At 41.4% G+C, this 19098-nt stretch overlaps 1 protein-coding gene across 1 annotated transcript in view; it reads right to left on the minus strand.

Annotated features, from left to right (window-relative positions):
• Nucleotides 1–18819, minus strand: part of mrtfab (myocardin related transcription factor Ab) — a 46617-nt gene extending 27798 nt beyond the window's left edge. Inside the window, exons 1-3 of the mRNA XM_008304736.1 lie at nt 18729–18819; nt 17890–17951; nt 13248–13433 (exon numbers count right to left, since the gene is read on the minus strand). Coding sequence (XP_008302958.1) covers nt 13248–13371 — 124 coding nt within the window. The 5' untranslated portion in view covers nt 13372–13433; nt 17890–17951; nt 18729–18819. The remainder of the gene's footprint in view (nt 1–13247; nt 13434–17889; nt 17952–18728) is intronic.
• Nucleotides 18820–19098: the final 279 nt, after the last annotated feature.

Genomic DNA, 19098 nt, shown 5'->3' on the forward strand with positions numbered 1-19098 from the left:
AAAAAAAAAACCCAAAAAACAACATTTTGCACAAGAAGAAAGGATGTGTTTACTGTGTGAAGGTCTTGCTGAGACAGTGACTTCCTGTGGATGTGTAAATGAATGGACACTCCCCTAATTCCACGTAGTCATTACAACCTGGACCAGCAAGGGCAAAGACTGCTTTTCTGGTAAAATGGAATGTAAATAAACATAATGTTTACTTTTAGGAAGAAATCCTTTCAAATCCCACTCTGCTGAGAAGGGAACTGAGAAAACACAAATGCAACATAGAGACCAGATTTAAAAAAAACGGAAGCACATGTTAAAAGCACTGAAGTTTGGGAAGATAAATAAAGCTTTATGAGCAGAGCAGTACATTTATTTATTTTTTGTCCCTACTCACATCTCGTTCTAAATATTAACATTAAAATTTAAAGAAGTATTTCAGGGTGCTTCAAAAATGACTAAAGTTGACGGTAAGAGATGCTGCTGGTTTAGTTCATCTCACTTATAAATAAAGGAATCTGTCTGTATACCTGTTCTTTGCTTTCCTCAAGAAAAGTTCATCTGATCTCTTACACATTTGGTAGGCGTATTGCTGCAGAATGAAGGAAGCACAGTGTTTAGTTTGAAGTTATTTGGAAAAGTAGTCCTGATAGTATGAGTTGTTTTCTGCTATGCTTTTGCAGCAGTGTCCTCAGCAAGCCTTTGGCTGCTTGTGGGGCGAGCCTACGTTGCATCTGTCGCAAGACAACATCATCAAAGACAAATGTACAATGTCCCATTCTAGTTCTAGGTAATCATATTAATAGGAGTCAACTCTGTACATCCAGTACCCACATCAGTCCAGTCACCAGCACCCTGCAACAAGCCTCACTGTCTGCCACAGTGCACAAACTGCCTACTACAACGGTCAAAGTGCAAGCTGCTGTTATTGCCAAATTGCTTTTAAGAGTGACCAAATTGCAGCTTGCCATGATGCCGAAACGGCACAACGCGGTGCCCAAACAGTGTACCACTGCACCCAAACTGCAGGCTGCCACCACACCTAAACCGCTTCCTCCAGCAGCTGAAGCACATCCAATTCTCAAACCACTGGGTGCCAAGCCAATTGAAAAAACTGTAAGCTACCATGGAACATGTAACGCTTTAGATCTATGAGGTACAGTTTTAAAGAGATTTACCAACATCTGTCGAGCAAAACGGGTGTAGGAAACTCTAAAGTTAGGGTCACGCTTGCCCAGGTTCAAAGAACGCTAGAAATCAGATGACATCAAACACATTGGTGTGAGAGTCTCTTGGTCATGGCTCCTGGCTGAGAAGTAAGAAACAGCATCGAGTATAAAGGTGGCTGTTACCCATGTGCAGGAACATCTTGAGAACAAAAAATGTCAGTGGCACCAGGATAAGTCCTGCTTCCTGAAGTCTCTAAGCACCCTGAAGGAGGCAATCGAGGAGAAAGGAATGATGGACAGATTCAGGAACTTAGAACAACAGATGGAGGACATAAAGAAAAATACTAAGACGAAACCTCTGAGTAAAAGATTCCTCCTGCTTTTTGAAAGAACTCATAGCACCACACCTTGATCTGACCTCTGACCTCAATCCTATCAAACTCTCTTACCCCAACTTCCCCCACTTTGAACCCCTTCATTTTACAGTGTTTGTTTTCTCTCTTCCCTCAGCCCACACGGTTGAGGCAGGTGGCTGCCCTCTTTATGCCTGGTTCTGCAGGTGGTTTATTTCTCTTCCCACTGTTGCTGAGCACTAGCTGAAAGAAAATCGGTGGATTCTTTGGGGTTGTCTCCATATCACATTGTAAAGTCTTAATCTGAACCCTGCCTCTCCCAAACCCCATACGTGTTTTATGTTTGTCTACATAAATGTGTAGAAAAACAAACACCTTTTCCATAACTCGGTTCTGAGTTTAGCTATATAGAGCATCTATTGGTCTATAAGTATAATGTGAAGGAGTATATGTGTGTGTGTGTGTGTGTGTGTGTGTGTGTGTGTGTTCTTCACATGTATTTTAACAAATGTAGATCTGATCTATTTCAGACTTGATGTTGCTGGGCACCTGAGGAAGTGCAGTGTCAAATGCTTGTGTGTCTGTCTGCCCCATGTCTGTCTATAAAGGTCAGATTTACCCAGTAAGAACAGGCCATGCACTATTATTCCTAACTCCCTATCCTTATTGTGGGACAAGTTGACCTTCTTAGAACAGAACATATGCCCTTCAGACCTTCCCACAACAATTAGTCATTTAGGCAAACTTCCCCAAACCACTTCTGATAAACAAGATCAGACAAGCCGGGTTCAGGTGAACTACATGAGGGGCCTGTAAAGAAAATTCTTAGGAATTCAACACTTTGACCAAGAATTTCACACACTATCTAGATCTATCTTGAACTCCAACTGACTAAAATGTTCCTGCCCTGAGACCTCCTTGTCTATGACTTCTGTCTGTGACAATTTCCTACAATTTCTACTGCATTTAACCTAATTTTAGATCATGAATAGGTTTAAACTTAAGACTGTTTTTTTTCTTAGGCAACATTCTGCACCTAACAAACTGCATTTAAAGGGAGTTCACATATCTTGTTCAATTAAAAAAGGGGTTAAAAATTGTTCATAGTCTCCAAACTAAGGTGTCACAAAGCACAGTGTTTTAATTTTTGCACTATGCTCAGCAATATGCCTGACTTGCATTTTACAGGACGTCTTGGGTTTTTAAATGCTGCCTTTCAAGTCACAAGTAAGCATGGCAGATGGATAAAGAATGTACCAAACAGATGAACCAAATAAAACCTGTCCTGCCAAAAAAAAAAAAAAAACAACCGGGGCAAGCGTCAGTCTACCACAGGTCAGAGCAGCCATTAACATTCCAGCCGGGAAAACAGAAGGTGTTTTTTGCCTTTACTTCCTGATCTGCCCCCACTCGCTCTGCTGTGGAATTTACCCACACTGTTTGCATATGACTGTGACCAAACACTGACATCAGGCCCAGGATTTCTCAGCATCCATCCACTGACAATTTTGAACTTTAGAGACTCGCAGTCCGAGGAATGTTGTTAACGACATCAGATCCAAGACGATCTCACTGAGGAGACGTAGCTCCATAGCAGCCATGTGCGTAATCATGAGGAAAGGATGTGGAATCTGGCACAAACCCAAATGTAAACGATGCTATGGCAAGGCTGCACTTAATCACTTACTGCACTCACTGTTTGTCTTTACTGAGGTAAACTCACTGCCAGAGGCTTCCAAGCCAACTCTTGTGTTTGTAGATGAAGCAATTGTACAAAACTGTCTGGACTACCAGATGTATAAGCTGTTGTTGACCTTGCAGTGAACTCTAGCTTTGTACCCTAGAGGATTGATGTTTTGTTCACTTTTCAGCTGTTGAAGGTAATAAAAAAAAAATGGTACTACTGCAAGTTGCTTCGAAGACAGAATTTTATTTGGTAACGTGTTTGTTTGTTTTTTTTTACTCTTGCAATATCTTCTACGAGGCAGTAATTACATTAATATATAAAAGTCTTAAACAGACAGACAACTCCCTTCATTCTAAGATGTCCAAAAACAAAAGAAACTACAGCGTATAACAGCTCAGGCCCTTTTTTCATAGCTTCAACTATCAGTTCTATCAATCATAATATCACCAAAGCAATTGGTAAGATCTCAGAACACAAATAGCTTCAGTGGGGCAATTAGCAAAATAAGACAACTGAAAAATAAGCAGAAAACTTTGAAAGATACAGTCGTATTCATTACTGTAATGCTACAAAAAAAATCCCACATTGTCAAAGAAAACAATGAGTATACGCAACTGGGGCTAGCATGCTGAGTAAAAGTTGTGATTTGGGTTTTTACTTTTCATTGTTTTTCTTCCAAATATTCTTCAGGTTTATAAGGTTTCTTTACTTCCTGTACGGTCATCTCCCCTGTGCATAAGTCCTGTCTATGTTTAAACACAATCAACAACATTTTCAGCCTGGAAATTAAGGAGTTCTGATATTCAGTGTTTTTCTGATTATTGGTATCATTTTTAACCTATGCTCTATGTATGTATTTTACTGCATATGTATGTTTAATCCAAATATTATCAGTCTCCTTGATTACTATCAATTTTTAAAATAATATTGTCCAAGGTTTGAACAAATACTATTTCACTTTTACTTATAGTATTTAACTATTTTCTGACATGACTGCTGAACAAACAATTAATAAAGAAACTAATTCAGCACTGTTAAACGCTAAAGTAATTAAGCGCTCTCTGAAAGTCTCTGTTTAAACGCAGTCAAAGGCTCTTTGTTGACCAGCACCCCTCACTGTGTTACATCATGTCAATTAAAATGTAGTCCTACTGAGGTCTAATTGTATGCTGTTGAAGGAGAGAGGCATCTCTAAGAGCACAAGCGATGAATGAAAAATAGAGCCAGCCGGCAGCTGCTAGCATCTGGAACCACGAGCCTGCGCTGTGAAACAGAGAGGGCTGAAGGAGGAGGAGGGGAGCTGAGGTCGTGTTCAGCAAATGAGAATTTCAGGGAGGAACAGAGGCTGCGAGAGGGAAAAACAGAGTACCCGAGCTGGAGAGGGTGTTCCCTGTGCAGCGATGACGGCTTTGTAACAGACTGTTACATAACTTGAACATCTGAAAATAATTTTTATTGTACCGAACCCCCTAACCTCCTGCCCCACTTACAGAGGAAACACAAATTTATACTTTTCCGCTAAAACTGGTTTTCCCTTCAGAACCTGCAACAACATATTCCGGGACAGACGGACGGCAAAGAAAGGCAGTTGGAGCCGGTCATGTATAAAGAAACTGATTTCAGACAAGGAGCCTGTGTTACAGCACAACAGTATCTGATAGTAAACGATTTTTTGGGAATGAAAAACTCTTTTTGATACTTGATCTGTGTGTGTGTTCTTGTTTTCCTTCAAGTTGATCTTTGGAGTTTTATAGGCCTCTTCCTTCTTCCCTCTCTCCTCTCCTCTCCTCTTTCTGTTACTGTATATAACATCTAATAAAAGCCTGGCTGTTAATTTGCTTCAGCGTCAGGGTTTTTATTAGACACAGACCTTTAATGGGGACACAGCTTTCTATTTTTTTTACAAGCGTTTAAGTGACATGCAGGTGCAAAATCAAGTGAACATGGGGACAACATTTCACAAAAATAAAAAACAAAAAGAGAGGACGGTGTTCTGATACATTCTTTCTCATTCTTTAAGTCTATTGCTTCTCTCTATGCGGAAAAAAACTACTCAAAAGCTTTCATGTTAAGTTGTCAGGTTGCTTACAAAATGTCTTTGCTCCACTTTCTGATGCATCTGACTGATAACATATCCTGTCTTACGGACAGACTGTACTTCAAGTAACTACATGAATGCACAAAAAAAACCTTGAAAGTCCTGTTGTTTTCACTGAGCCACCACATTAGTGAAGCTAAAAACAAAGAGAGAACCATTCGAAGCACATGTCAACAGGAGAATGCAGAAGTCTCAAATGATCACGAAGAGTCTATGATGGCATAATAAGCATTTCACTGCAAGCACAAACAGCTGTGTTCTTTAGTCTGGTCTGACAGCAGACACACACACTGGTGGCCACGTGCTAAGAGCAGGACAGCCTGAAACTGATGAGACATGGGTTTTCCCAGTAACCTCTGGAGTTATGTGATATTGTTGATGCTATCTACTGTTATTACCAAAGTTTCCTGTTTGTGTACGAGAGTAACAACTTCATTCTTGCACTTACTTGGTCTTAAATAGCAACATATTTTAATTACTGTCAAGGTCTTTCTGGCTGAAATTCAATAACCTAGAGTTGGCATGTTAGGGAGGCCAAACATTTGTCACGTGTGTCCTCGCATTTATGTGAATATGTTTCGCATATAGCCTTAATAATGTATTTGTTGAAATCCCTAGCCAAGAGCCTTCCTTTTCCCTGTTGCTGTCATCGACCTGGCTTGTGCTTGAGTCATCTGAAAACAACAAGAGTCCTGTCAGTTCCCAGTGACCTCTGCTACATTCATTTGCTAACGTGAAGTCCGCCACATTTGCTGTTGACAGGTGAGTCACAGGCTAATGGATGATCTATTATTCAGACACACCAGAGAAGGTTGAGTGGGAGACAAGGCAAATTAAACCAAGCAGAGGATACATGTCTTCTGTTTGTGTGGCTGAGTGTTCCTGCAGCAGCACGTTTGCACCTGTGACAGCAGGAACTTAAACTGTCTGTGCATGACGACACCACTGAAACCCTCATTCACATATTGTGAAAGTAGAGGGTTTGAATTGGATAATGTTGGGTTTGGTACATTTAGTTCAGTTGTAGAGTATGTTGCCTTTCCAAAACATGCCGTAGCACAGCAGCTTGTGCTTCCACACAATACAATGCAGGACCACTGCTGTGATTTGACAACTGTGCACCAATCTCATTAATACTGAGCACACTTTGATTAGAGCATATTGCCTTCACAAAATGCTGCATTAATTTTCAGCTTTGCAACCCACAACACTAATTATAAATGTGCATATGTGAATGTGTGCTGCAGCTGTGCCCGAACCACGCACCACAGCTAAGGTGTGTTTGTAAAAATGAGCGCTGACATGTTTACAGACCTAATTCTGTGTGTGATGTGACAGATCTGCAGCGTGTTTGTGTTGCTAGGAAGTGATGAGCAAATTACATATTTACTGTGGAAAATATGTCCATGCTAATGTGCCTAGCGCTCCCTGCTTTTAGACTGAAGTGCATGTTGCAAGGTGCAGTCGATGTGTTCGCTTGTGTGTGTATTTAAAGGCGAACGCTGAGCGACATGAGTGGGCTTGTACCTGTGGGTGTGCGGGCATCATGTTCCTGTTGCTACGAGCAGACCTGCGAAGCTGATAAAGCGCTTTTCTTTGGCTTTAGGCAATAGATCTGAGCGAGGTTGCTTGGCTATGCTCTCTCACTTCTCATTATCTAACAGGAATTTACTGGATCACAAATCAAAGATGTGAGTGTGTTAGTGCTTGTTGAAATACCGTGCTGTCAGGACACACTGTGAAAATGGAAGGCTACCAAATCCTGTAAGTGCATGTCCAGGTCCCGACAGTGACATGGGTTGTGAAGTGTGTGTGTGTGTCCGTGTGTGTGTGTCCGTATGTGTGTGTGTCCGTGTGCGTGCGTGTTTGCACACTAGTGAGTCATGTGTTGTCTGTGGGTGAGTGCGTGGTGTGCTGGACACATTTAAGATTTAAGCTTCTTGCAAAACTTGCCTCAGTTGCATAAATATGTTTCTGCCTCTATGTTTATTAGACCGAAAGCCGTTTACATTCACCAAAAGCTACAACATTTGGTCTCCTGATGTTTGTATTTAACATGTTTTGTAGTGTTGCTGGGAAGCTGATATTTGTGCTGCAGCTTCATATGCTCTGGCATGCTGAGATCCATCTACCATCAAATACATGCAGATGGATATGAAATATATATAGACAGTCAAACCAGAGTTACCTTCGGTCAGAGACATGCTGTTGTCATGACATTTTTATGCTGTATAATATAAACCTAATTGGTCTTTTGTGTCTTTATGTATTTTCATTGTACTTCTTGGGAATGTGGAGATTATCTGCTGCAGCTGGACTGTCTCTGCTGCAGCTGTTTGCTTAGACAGGATTAAAACACAACTCCTCCTTCTTTTCTTTGTCATGTCAATACTTTCAATAGATTTTACGTCACTCTTTTTCACCTTTTCAATTCTCTCGACATGTTTTTATTTTCTTTCTATCTCGCCATGCTTATTCCTCCCCTTTCTTGCCATCTATCAGTCTCTCTATCTCATTCTTCTCTCTCCTCCTCCTACTCTCAGCCTGACAGTGCGCTCTTGGGCCTCTGCTGCTGGCAGCCTCCCAGTCTGTTACATAACAGCACCATCAGCCTCCCTGAATCACTGCTGGGCTAAGCCAGCCTCGGCCAAGCTACATATCTAGCTATTACATCTTAAATACTGGCCAACAGCGACTGGCTGTGTGGGTTTGGATTACATTAGCATTTTTAATTTCTCAAAGCAAACTGTTCATTTCTGCCTCCTGCCAGCTAGACCCCAGCACTAATGACTCAACATCACAGTGTCAGCTACGGCCCATCATTGTCATTATGCAAGGGTGGGAACGAAGGCGCATGTGATCTTTATCTGTTTTTGTTTACAAGTCTGAATGATGTGGTGAGGCTAATTCAAAAGCCCACTGATGGAATTTAAGTCTCAGTTTACCCGTTCTACACCCCCAAAATTGTGCCTTTGCTTTACCACTTTCTAAAAGTCAACAACTCTTAGTCTGAATAAAAGACGGAGTGCCACCTCCAATGTAGCTGTAGTACCTAGGTGGTAACTCGTTCTCAGTCCCAACATTCAAAGCAGTTTCTTTATTGTGACTAGAAAGCACAACAGTACACAAAGCCGCTGGAGCCCCATCAGGCTCTGGACACTTCAATTTCTGAAACCAACAATTTGAACTTGCCCTGTGCATGCCTGTAACATGAGAAGCTGCAGGTTTTTAAGTTACACTAAACCCTGAAGTGTGTACTAGTTGTAATGTACTGTTAGTGAAGTCAACAACTGTAGTATCTGGTTGAAACAAAAACATCCAAGCACGACTAAAAATCACTGCTCGTGCTTTCTGCAGACACTACTGGCACACTGTCTCGTTGCACTTATCACTTAATAACTACTTTCTAGTCTCTGGTCTTCGTGTTGTGATCTGGAACAATCTGTTCTGACTGAAATGAGTGGGTCATTTCTACATAAATCTGGAGCAGAGTCTGGGACGTCTCTAACCTACTTTCCCCCCCAGCTTCAGTCTCCGTCACTGAGCTCGGGTTATGCCTCTATTCCTCCTCCCTCAGCTAACCTCCAGCTCTCCAGCTCTGCCTGGATGCTGGCTCATTGCCTGCAGTCAGTCCTCAAGGAGAAGTGGTGCATTGGCTGGACAGCTGCTGTGGGTGAAGGGTGGTCTGCAGAAAAAAACCCCAATTTATCTTTTCCTTCTTAACTACACCTCTCAACCATCCAAACACCCACATCTGCCCATTGCTGCAGACCTGGCTTTACAGCCCCGCCTGTTTCCTTTGTACTGGGGACCCTCTGGATTCCATTTACTCATTTTATAACTGTATAGTCCAATCTCCACTAACTGACTCATGAAAGAACCGGAAACTGATGCTGACTACTTTTACAGCAACTTGCGGTTTACACTGCAACTTCAGAGTTTAATTTAAGCTTTTACTTAAAATCTGTAATGACAGATCATTACATAAGACTTCAATAAATTGAAATACAAACTATCACTGTTTTACCAACAGGTTTAGTTGATAATAAGTGCTCGAGAAAAATAATGTTATATTAAACTTTTGCAGCTGTGAATGCAAAGTCGCCCTTCTCATGCAGAAAGTACACCAAGATGAAGTCTGCACCAAACATTTACGGACACAAGTTCAGCTTTCTTCAGGAGTAAGATTCAGTTGTTTTTTTGATATTTTAAAGACAAAGCAAGACATGAAAGCAGAAGACAGTGGACTGAAATGGACTTTACCTGACTGGATAGTAATATCCCTCAGTACCATGCTGAAGGGAAGCTTCACCTTCCAGGAAAGATTAGCGATTCATACTCCCGACACAAGCACAGCAGATGTGTGACAAAACACAACAGCGGTAGAAGGCTGAAGGAAAGTCCAGCAACAGAAAAAGCCACATTAAAACACGTTTTCCTCTCACCGGCAGCTGGTACTCCACAGGTAGCAGTGCACCTCACATTCTCTTTCTGTGGACTGTCTGTCTACAAGTGTGTGCACGCCCCGACAGAGAGGGCGTGAGTAGGTCTGTGTGTCTATGCCTTATTGCTCCTTGGATAACAACAAGGTCCACCCCTTGGTTCCAGTCTTTCTGTGGTTACACCTTTGTTCTCTCCTGCTCCCGCGTACTTTTTTTTAAAAGCTCTTCTTAAAAAATGAAGTAAACTTTTATTCTCTCCTCTGCACATAAAAAATGAAAAAGAACACAAACGTGCTGGTGCCAAGCCTCACCTCCTCAAGTACAAGTAACACACCCCCTCTTTTCTTGCTTTCCATTTTCCCTCGTTTTCCTTCTGTTCCCTCTCTGAGAGGTTATGCAATACTGCCATTACAGACATGACCTCCCCCTCTCCACTTCCCCATCCTCGTTCTTCTTCTTCTGCTGCTGCTGCTGCTACAGCCTACACTCCCACACTCAAACTAGCTTCTCCACTTCAAACTTTTGAATGATCTCAATCACATTATCATAGCTTGACTGGTTTTGTTTGCTACAGAACACTTTAGAAGCAACTCTGTAACTGGGAAGACAGGAAATGTAAATTGCTTTCAAGGCCACTCTCTTTCTGTATCAGCCTTCTTGTCTAGAATCAAAGATGACTCTCTCTTTCCATCTCGAACACACTAATGCACACAGACCTAAACATCTGTCTCTGATTTTCGTGCTGAAAAACAAGTCACCTCTCTCTATATATACACACACATGTGTGTTAAACAATGAATCTCCCAGCACTCATCCATTACAGAGGAAGGAACCTTGTGCAGTAAACACATTGCATAAGCTGGTGTCAGAGATAAAGCTCTGATAAGCTTTACTATGTGGGTACTTTATCGTGTTCTATACACGTGCATACTGATGTGCACATGGAGTCACAACACTGCATTTCTGCAGTGCTCTAAAAGCATTTTCATGCTAGACTGTCTTCTGGAGTGCCTGCAGCAACATGTCTGCTTCTAGCTAGCAGAATGAAGTGTAAGGAAAAGGCCAACAAGAGCAGAGGTTGTTTAAATTTGGGAGTGGTGGCCTGTGGCTACGGCAGAGAGTATGTCTTTGTGTGTTTCTGTGAGCTAAACATGGTCGTATGACAAGTAGTCACAGGACCATACTTAAACATTTCTTAAATGATGTAAACATCACTTGAAATATTGCTCACGTAGCATAAACAATGTTTCTTGTCTTTTCATTACTTCCACTGCAGTCTTAAAGTTAGCTGTACTGTGCCTCAACTTCTTTTTCTAACATTGATTTTTATTATATGTGGTATTGTGCATTATTCCCTGCCACTGTGGATTTACCGCCCTACAGGCAGTAAATCATTGACTGGTCCAACCTTGTCTAAACTTAATCTCCTGACAAATCAACAGCATGTCAAGTAACTGTGCCTCCAAAAAAACAGGCGGGCAACACCCAGAGAACAATAACCAATATGGCCGACTCTTCTGATATGGCAAGAAGTGTTTGTTTGTGTGTGTGTGTTTAAGTAGCAGTTATCCCAGGTCGGGCCAATCCTTTGATTTCTCTGCTTATCTTTTTCACTGTGTCTGATTGTGTTTTATTGGCGGAAACATTTAAAGCTTTGTTATGCTAAGGACATTGAGTTCCACATACCGAAGTGCAATTACTCATTTCATGTGCATTATTTCTGGCCTAAACTTAGTGAAACTGAGAACTGCATTACTACCACAGATAAACATGATGCCATTTGATGAAAGGCGGCACAGAACAGCTGCATCAGGACAAAGACAAGCGACAAATCCACATATCAGAAAAGCCACAATTCATAACAATCATCTAAAAAAAAAAATGCTTATTTTTGTTTATTAACTAGGTGAATTAATGTGTTTATCCTAATATGTCTATGTTCACTCATGTCTTCCTTGCAACAGACTGATGATATTATGCTTAACTTCCATACACAAATAAAAAACTAAACTACAAAAAGGAATATTACACATATTACCAAAACACTGTCCAGACAAGCTATTTTTGACTTCTTGCGACTTCCACTCTTATGCTCCGACTCACTTGTAATTTGGCAGTGGGAACTTAAACAAATGAAGTACATAAATCTGGGAAACGTAACTTTTCCACCATGATTCAACCAAAAGAAAGCATGTCTCCGCACAGAGAGCCAAGAACTCCAAGCTCTCCAAGCTAACTCCAGACACAAAAAAAGACCAACAGAGTGTTAAGTCCACAGAGCAAACATGCAGTACACTCTAATCTACTGTAGCAGGAGGTCAACGCAGAGGAGCAAGCCAATTAGGTGCAGAAGCTTCTTCACTCCCTACTTCATGAGGACTTCAACGCACATAGTTTTCCACGTACACGCACAGAGCTTCACCTCAGCACTCAAGTTTCTATGTCTCTCTTGCCTTTAGGTGCCCTCGGTGGTGAGGTAATCTCTACTGAAAAATGAACGAGACATACAGGCACATCTGACATTTAACTTCTGCCTCTCAGATAAGTGTTTTTTCCACTTTCCACTTACCCTCAACTTATGTAACATATTCTCCAAGCACACTTTTTTAGCTTGGAGGAATTTATGTTCACTTCTGTGAAGGATGAGTTGTACTAAGTCAAAATATTCACTAGAGGGAGAAGCAAAAGTGTTGGTCTGTAAGATCTGTAAAATGTTTCCTGTACATTCCAATAGCAGCTGAGACAGCAAAACTATTCCTGAGGTCAGAAAGGATGTTTGTAAATACAACACTGATTTATATCCACCCACACTGTTAAAAATAATGTATATTATACTTAATATATTGAGATGTAAAGGCTGCAAGGTGGCTCGTGGTTAGCACAGTCGCCTCGCAGCTAGAAGATCGCATCCCGGTTAGGACGCCCCGGATCACATTGCGTGGAGTTTGCATGTTCTCCCTTCCTTTCTCCCACGGTTCAGAAACATGTTGAGGTTAATTGGTGATTCTAAATTGTCCGTAGGTGTGAATGTGAGTGTGCTTGGTTGTCTGTCTCTAATTAGTTAAGATTTGTGTTGAAAGCCAAAGAATCAGGCAGTAGAGCTGAGCGCTACATGCCAACGCATGCACAGTGTGCCCCACATGTCTGCAAAAGTGCAGTGTGCCACCAGATTACAAATCCTTTGAGCAGAACATATACACATTGAAAGCTACAATGGAGCACTGCAGGTGAGTAACACTGTGTGGGATGTCTTGCAGCAAGAAACCACCACTGATTCAAACCTTATTTGCAAAAACAAAGGTTTGATATACTCATAAGTAGATGAGCCAGGCAATGGCTGTCCTATTCTTTAGCAGTAGAGGGCTCCAGGGCGCAGCACCACTGTCAAAACTTTCGAAAACAACCCAAAAGTACAACTGTGGCCTTGTTGTATTCATTTGTTTATATTCATCTGTGTTCAAGCTGTGTTCAATTAAAAAAACAAAGGGTCCGCATGCATCACTGTCTCACCATTCTTGCGCTCCTGCAGAGGAAGCAGACTGGGAGCAGGCTGGAGGGACAGCTCCTGAAGCTCGTTGGTCACTGCCTCGCTCTGAGGGCTCGGGGCAGAACCGGGCGCTCCAACAACCTCCATACTGCTGGGACCTGGCTCCTCCCCTTTGTGTGAGTCTGTCGTTGCCAGGTTGATGGAGAGACCTGGAATAAAATGTGAAATTAAATGTTTAATTCCTCATCAAAAAATCTGAGCACAGAGAATAAAGGACATAACCAGATAGACTGTTTTATGTTGTGCCTATTCACTACATATATTAACCCAAAGCACTTCACTAATTTTAATCAGACAAACCCAAACAAATCTGAAGATTCTTTTGGATTCCTTTTGAGCAGGCACTTGACGACAGTGGGATGGAAAAAAAACTCCCCTTTACAAAGTGTCTTTATGGCCATTTAACAGAAATGAGATAAATAGTTAGGACTATAAAAGCAACCCATATCTTTTACTGCTAGCTCCAGCAGCGCAGCAACACTACACCTGAGTCAGTTTGTGCTTCGCTTAGCTAGATACTGTACTTGCCAGCGCAAAACGTTGTAACCTCTGGACAACAAGCCCTTGAGTCTAAAAACAATTAAATTGTTTGCTTTATTACTTAATCAGTACAAAGCATAAACAATTAAACAGTTACTCTGTATTTGAAAAATGTAGGAAATTGGCTTGTCTATATTGGCCAATCAGAGTTGAGGATCCAACAAAGCCATGCTTTAAAAACACATATAAACAGCACCCACGGAACTTTTACAGGCTTTAACAAGTCAAAAAGAGCCAGTCCAAGGGAACTGACTACTTTGCTCTCTCTGGCCTGCTCACACACATACACAAACAACTGGGGAAAGAGGAAGAATGCAGGGCTGTAGGCTAGGGATTAAATCAGCCATCACGGAAGAATTTACATGTTTGAGCTTTTACAGCAGTTGCTGTGGACGCTAGTTTAAAGAGGGTTTTTTAAAGTTGTTTTTTTCCCTTTAACTTCTTAACAAGCTCAGTGTGATTTCATACATTTGACTAATCTAACCATTCATCATCAAAGCTGGAGGCATTTCATAAAGGAAGCTATAAAATAGGCTGTTTGTATGCGTTCTGTGTTGCATCTGGCTGCAAGACAATTTCCCCCTTGGGGACAATAAAATTGCAGTTGAAAGTTGAGTTAAAAGTTGAAATGGGGATTTCTGTAAACGGCTTGACTTAAATGGTTCCATATAGTGGATCCAGACTAACTCAGGCGTCAAGACAGAAAAGAGAGAAATGTAGCACATTTTATGCATATAACAGAGATACTCTGAAGTCCTGTCCTCTCCTTGTAGGCCTGAACAAAGTAAGCTTTTCTGTGTACCCTGAATTAAAGTGTTAGACTGAGCATGAAACATAAAAACTCTGATGGAGCAAAAAATACATAATTGAAAAGTTCTTTTTAAATTAAACATGCTGAACATAAATAAACAAAGGCATTTCAAAAAAGTTTTGTTTTGTTGTTTGTGTTCTTTTAAATTTTCACACCAAGTTGTTCATTATTACTGTAAAATGTATAATCAGTACCAAATACTGGTTATTGGTCTCCTTGCTTACTATCAATCAATGTCAGTATCACACCAGGAAAAAAACATTTTGGTTGACCTCTAAATCTATTTTTGACATCCTGTGTTTTGTCAGTTTGTTGTTTGCAAAGCACTTTAAAGTACATTTGATTTGTTTGACGAGTGCTGTATAAATTAAGTTTAATTGAGTGGCCGATTTTCATCTTACTATATGACAATTTCATGTAAAATCATTAATACGTGTTGCTCCACTGTTGTGGACTCCTATATGAGTAAAACTGATATAAATAATCAGTGTGGTTAGTTTTACATTACATGTTGCTCAGGCCCTTTACACAGCAAACAATCACTGTCCCAGTGTGACAATGAGCCAATATGCACAGTTGTATTAAATAATCCAACATGAACTCAGTATGACTCACAATTATGTTTGTAGTAGAGCAGTGATGAGTGGAAAAACACTGTGTTTTAGCTGGCAGGTATATTTCTATTATAACCGTCTAAAGCTTAAGATGAAGCTAAGCCTGGAACCTGTCTGTGATTAGAGCCTTGCCTTTTAAACCCACTTTTTGAAACAGATTTTCCTGATTTACTGGAGCAAACCTGGTGTAACTGGTTATCTCACTTTATGAAACACTCCTTTGGACTAAACAGGCCGGTAACTCAGGCAGCTAGTCACTAATGGCCATTTACAAAGGCAGGACGTGCTGCTGTGCTGTGTGTTGATCTCTCTCTTGCTCTCGCTGCAAATATGTGTTTTCTCGTTGTGGGGTTCTGGTGGGGATTCTGTCATTACTGCACAGCAGGCCTGAAAACAATGAGGCTGTGTTGTCTGAGATGTCACACTCTCTCTCACAATCAAACGCTGGTGCACATGTCTGAATAACAGAACACTAAACACACTAAACTTTCGCTTGATGTTGCTGGCCTTAGGGATGTCTGGAAGTTTTATCATATCAGATTCAAAATGTTTAGACACGTTGCATTCTCTGATGAATATAATAACAACTTCTATCTGGTAAATCTAAACAGATCTGTGAAAAGTATTTGCAGACCTATCAGGATACAGGTGAACAGGCTTACTCCCTATGGTAAATATTTATCATTTCATTTCTTTGAAAGTAGATTTTAAAAAGCAGAACACATAGCCAAGATATGTGACTGTTTTCTGGCACGTAGAGATGGGTATCAAATACAATACCTACTTTGTTTTCTACCTCATTTTAAAGACTATATAACAAGTTTATATAACGTTTTTTAAATTGAATACAAAAACAAAGGTTTGTTTTTTTTTAATATTTGAAATTTTCTGATTACACGTACAGCTGTACAGGAGCTTTGGTCTTAATGAAATACAACTGAAAAGTGTCAAAATTAGGATTTAAAACAGTAGATATCTGATTCCTGGTTTTGATAGCTGACACAGGAGAGTGTAATCAGGACTGAAGAACTACTAAGGTTTGTTTCCCAGCAATACCACCCCGTGTGCCTCTGTAAGTCTAATATTTGTACTAATAATGAGATGTGACATTGATAGAAGCGGGGTCAATCTGTCACATGGAATAAGCACGGCATGATTTTGTGTGGGATGAAGATTACACAGACATGATGGCACAAATAACTTTAAATAAGTATATACACTGATCAGCCCCAATAGAAACCCACTTTCCAGCAGGACACCTCCAGTATTTGGCACCAGATCCTTGTTGCAGTGCATCTCGTGAATGATCTGATTGAGATCTCTGAAGTTTGGAGGCTTCGTCAAAGCCTTAGGCTCTTTGCTGTGTTTCTCGAGCTGTTCCTGAGCAGCGTTTCTCATGAGGGATTGCTGTTGCCATGGGAGGGTGTGCCTATCAACAGCATTTAGGTGGCACATGTAAAAGTAACATCGTCATGAATGGCAGTACCCAAAGCTTCCCAGCAAAACACTGCAGTGTCCTGAGATTGTAGATGCTGTTCACGTCATCCGTCAGTGGATTTAATGTCGTGGCAGATTGGTGTAAGTTACAAACACGTCAAAACAAACTGCATTGTTATTCTGTCAACATCCTGTTTACATGTCAAACCGCCTGATATCCTACTGTGAAAGACTGTGCCACTACAGTGTCATGACAGCATCAGACTGTCACTCCCCCTGAGTATCTGCTAATTTACCTCACCTGCTGCCAAGAAGAGCTCTGACTCAGCAGCACAGGCAGACATAAGTGAGCTCTGCATGCTGATCTTGACCTCATCGTATTAGAGACTTCAAATCACATGTTACACACGGCAAAAGCCAAAAGTAGTCGAGTTAAGCATGAGCCTCTATACACAGACTGAGAAAAAACAAAAAGCAGGAAATTGGTTTTGAAAAGTGACGAACTAACCTGACAGTCAAACTAAGTGGTGCTAAAATTAAATACAAGCAAGAATTGAGACAAACTAATTGTAATAATTCAGTACTTTGACAAACAACGGATACACCAAAATGTATGCTCAGCGACTGTGAAAGTGAGTGTGATAAGACGGTGAGACAAAGTGTTAGTGGCTTCTTCAGGACAACATGTGATATCCGTCTCGGTACAGAGCATCACTGTGAGATACATATCTCCTGTCAACAAGATGTGAGAAAGTATGTGTGACTTTTCATCTCTAAAGCTTATATTGAGGCCACAATCTAGCACAATAAAACCCAGGTCTAGAGTGACCTGGATATCAGATGTTACACATTTAATTAACCTGACAAACCTCAAATGAAAACCCAGAGATGCTTACTGCAACATCAGTTGCTTCATCCTAGCGCTCCCAACAGATGGCAGCTGTTCAAACATGCACAGCGTACTGTTCTGGTGCAATGCACTCAAGACAGATACAAGCACTAGAGCATTCCTCGCTACACGCCCACACTAGCCTTTCAGATATGTATCACAATTACAAAGGTGCACACGCTCCGACAACATTCAGATGCAGGAAAACCACTACCAACAATTTCAGCAGCTTTTTAGGTCAAAGCACACAGGTTAAGGATGTGGTCCACACCAGCCCTGACATCACATGGATGGAAACGAGGCTTGTTGCTTACCTGTATTACAAAGTCTTGAAAGGCTGTTTTCCCATTTCAGCAGGACAGAGCTGTGAACAGTTCTGTTGAAGAAAATAAGAGCAAAGCTTCAGAAGAGGTTATATCCCTTAACCTGCCCAACCCATATTTCTCTGCTGCTCTCATATCCTCAGCATCCCTTGAAGCTTCAGAAAAATTAAGTGCTTTTCTTCTCTTGAAGACATCTTCAGGAACCAAAAAGAGAAATGCAGTTGCTTTTTACTGAAGCTCTTCGGCTTACCATGACCTGGATGTCTGACAATCTATACAGACTTACTCCACACATTATGATGCTGAGCAGCACTGTGTTTGGCATGTGCAAAAAACGGCTTTGTACTTGGTAATGTAACATAGATTTTTAGAAAGACGAGTGGCAACTGATAATGAGGGACAGATGAATTTCAGGAGGCCTCTACACAGATGTCATGGGGCCGCAGCCTACAGCTGTCACTGTCCAAAACACACAGACATGCTAAGCTATTGTTAGCTCGTCTGGGTGGGAGTTAACATTCTCAAAGCGAGCCAAAGTGGGGTTACTGTGTAAAAGCGCACACCGACGACATACCGAATGTGAAAAGCTTAGCAGTTACTACATTACCGTACTTAATGCTAGCACCGGCTACATGTGAAACCTCCTCGGCTTCCCTGCTGACTGCACTCAGACACCCCAAGTTAGCTAGCTACTGTTAGCATAACAGCCAGGCATCACCGCTAAGCGCTAGCTACACGTTCAGCGTCTGTCACGCTGCGGCTCCCTCTCCCACTACAAAAGGGCGCTATCGCTCTCAAGATATCTATTTAATCTATATATTTATGCTTACTTATCATGTTCGCCACTTGTGTGTTGTGTCTGTACGGATAAACGGCTTTGGCATCACACCACCACTTCCGAATCACAAAGGAAACTTTACCCGGAAAACCCTCCTCTCCGTGGGACGCACAGACCCTCCTCCTCCTCCTCCACAGCGCCGCTCCCACGGGTTTATACCGCTCCTCTGTGGCAGGAATCTATCAAATGTCACGCAAGAACACTGCCCCCAGTGTAGTATTTGTAATATTTACCTGGAAGACGCTGATAAAGGTGGAAGTGGAGCTTTGCAGTTGTTAAAGCTGGCTATATACAGCTGGCTGCTCAGTCTGTGGCTCCCTCTAGTGGCCAACTCTGTGAACTTCAGGAGGCCAGAGGAAGCT

The sequence above is a fragment of the Stegastes partitus genome, unplaced genomic scaffold, assembly GCF_000690725.1.
Source record: "Stegastes partitus isolate 25-593 unplaced genomic scaffold, Stegastes_partitus-1.0.2 Scaffold2307, whole genome shotgun sequence".
NCBI classification, from domain to species: Eukaryota; Metazoa; Chordata; class Actinopteri; family Pomacentridae; genus Stegastes; species Stegastes partitus.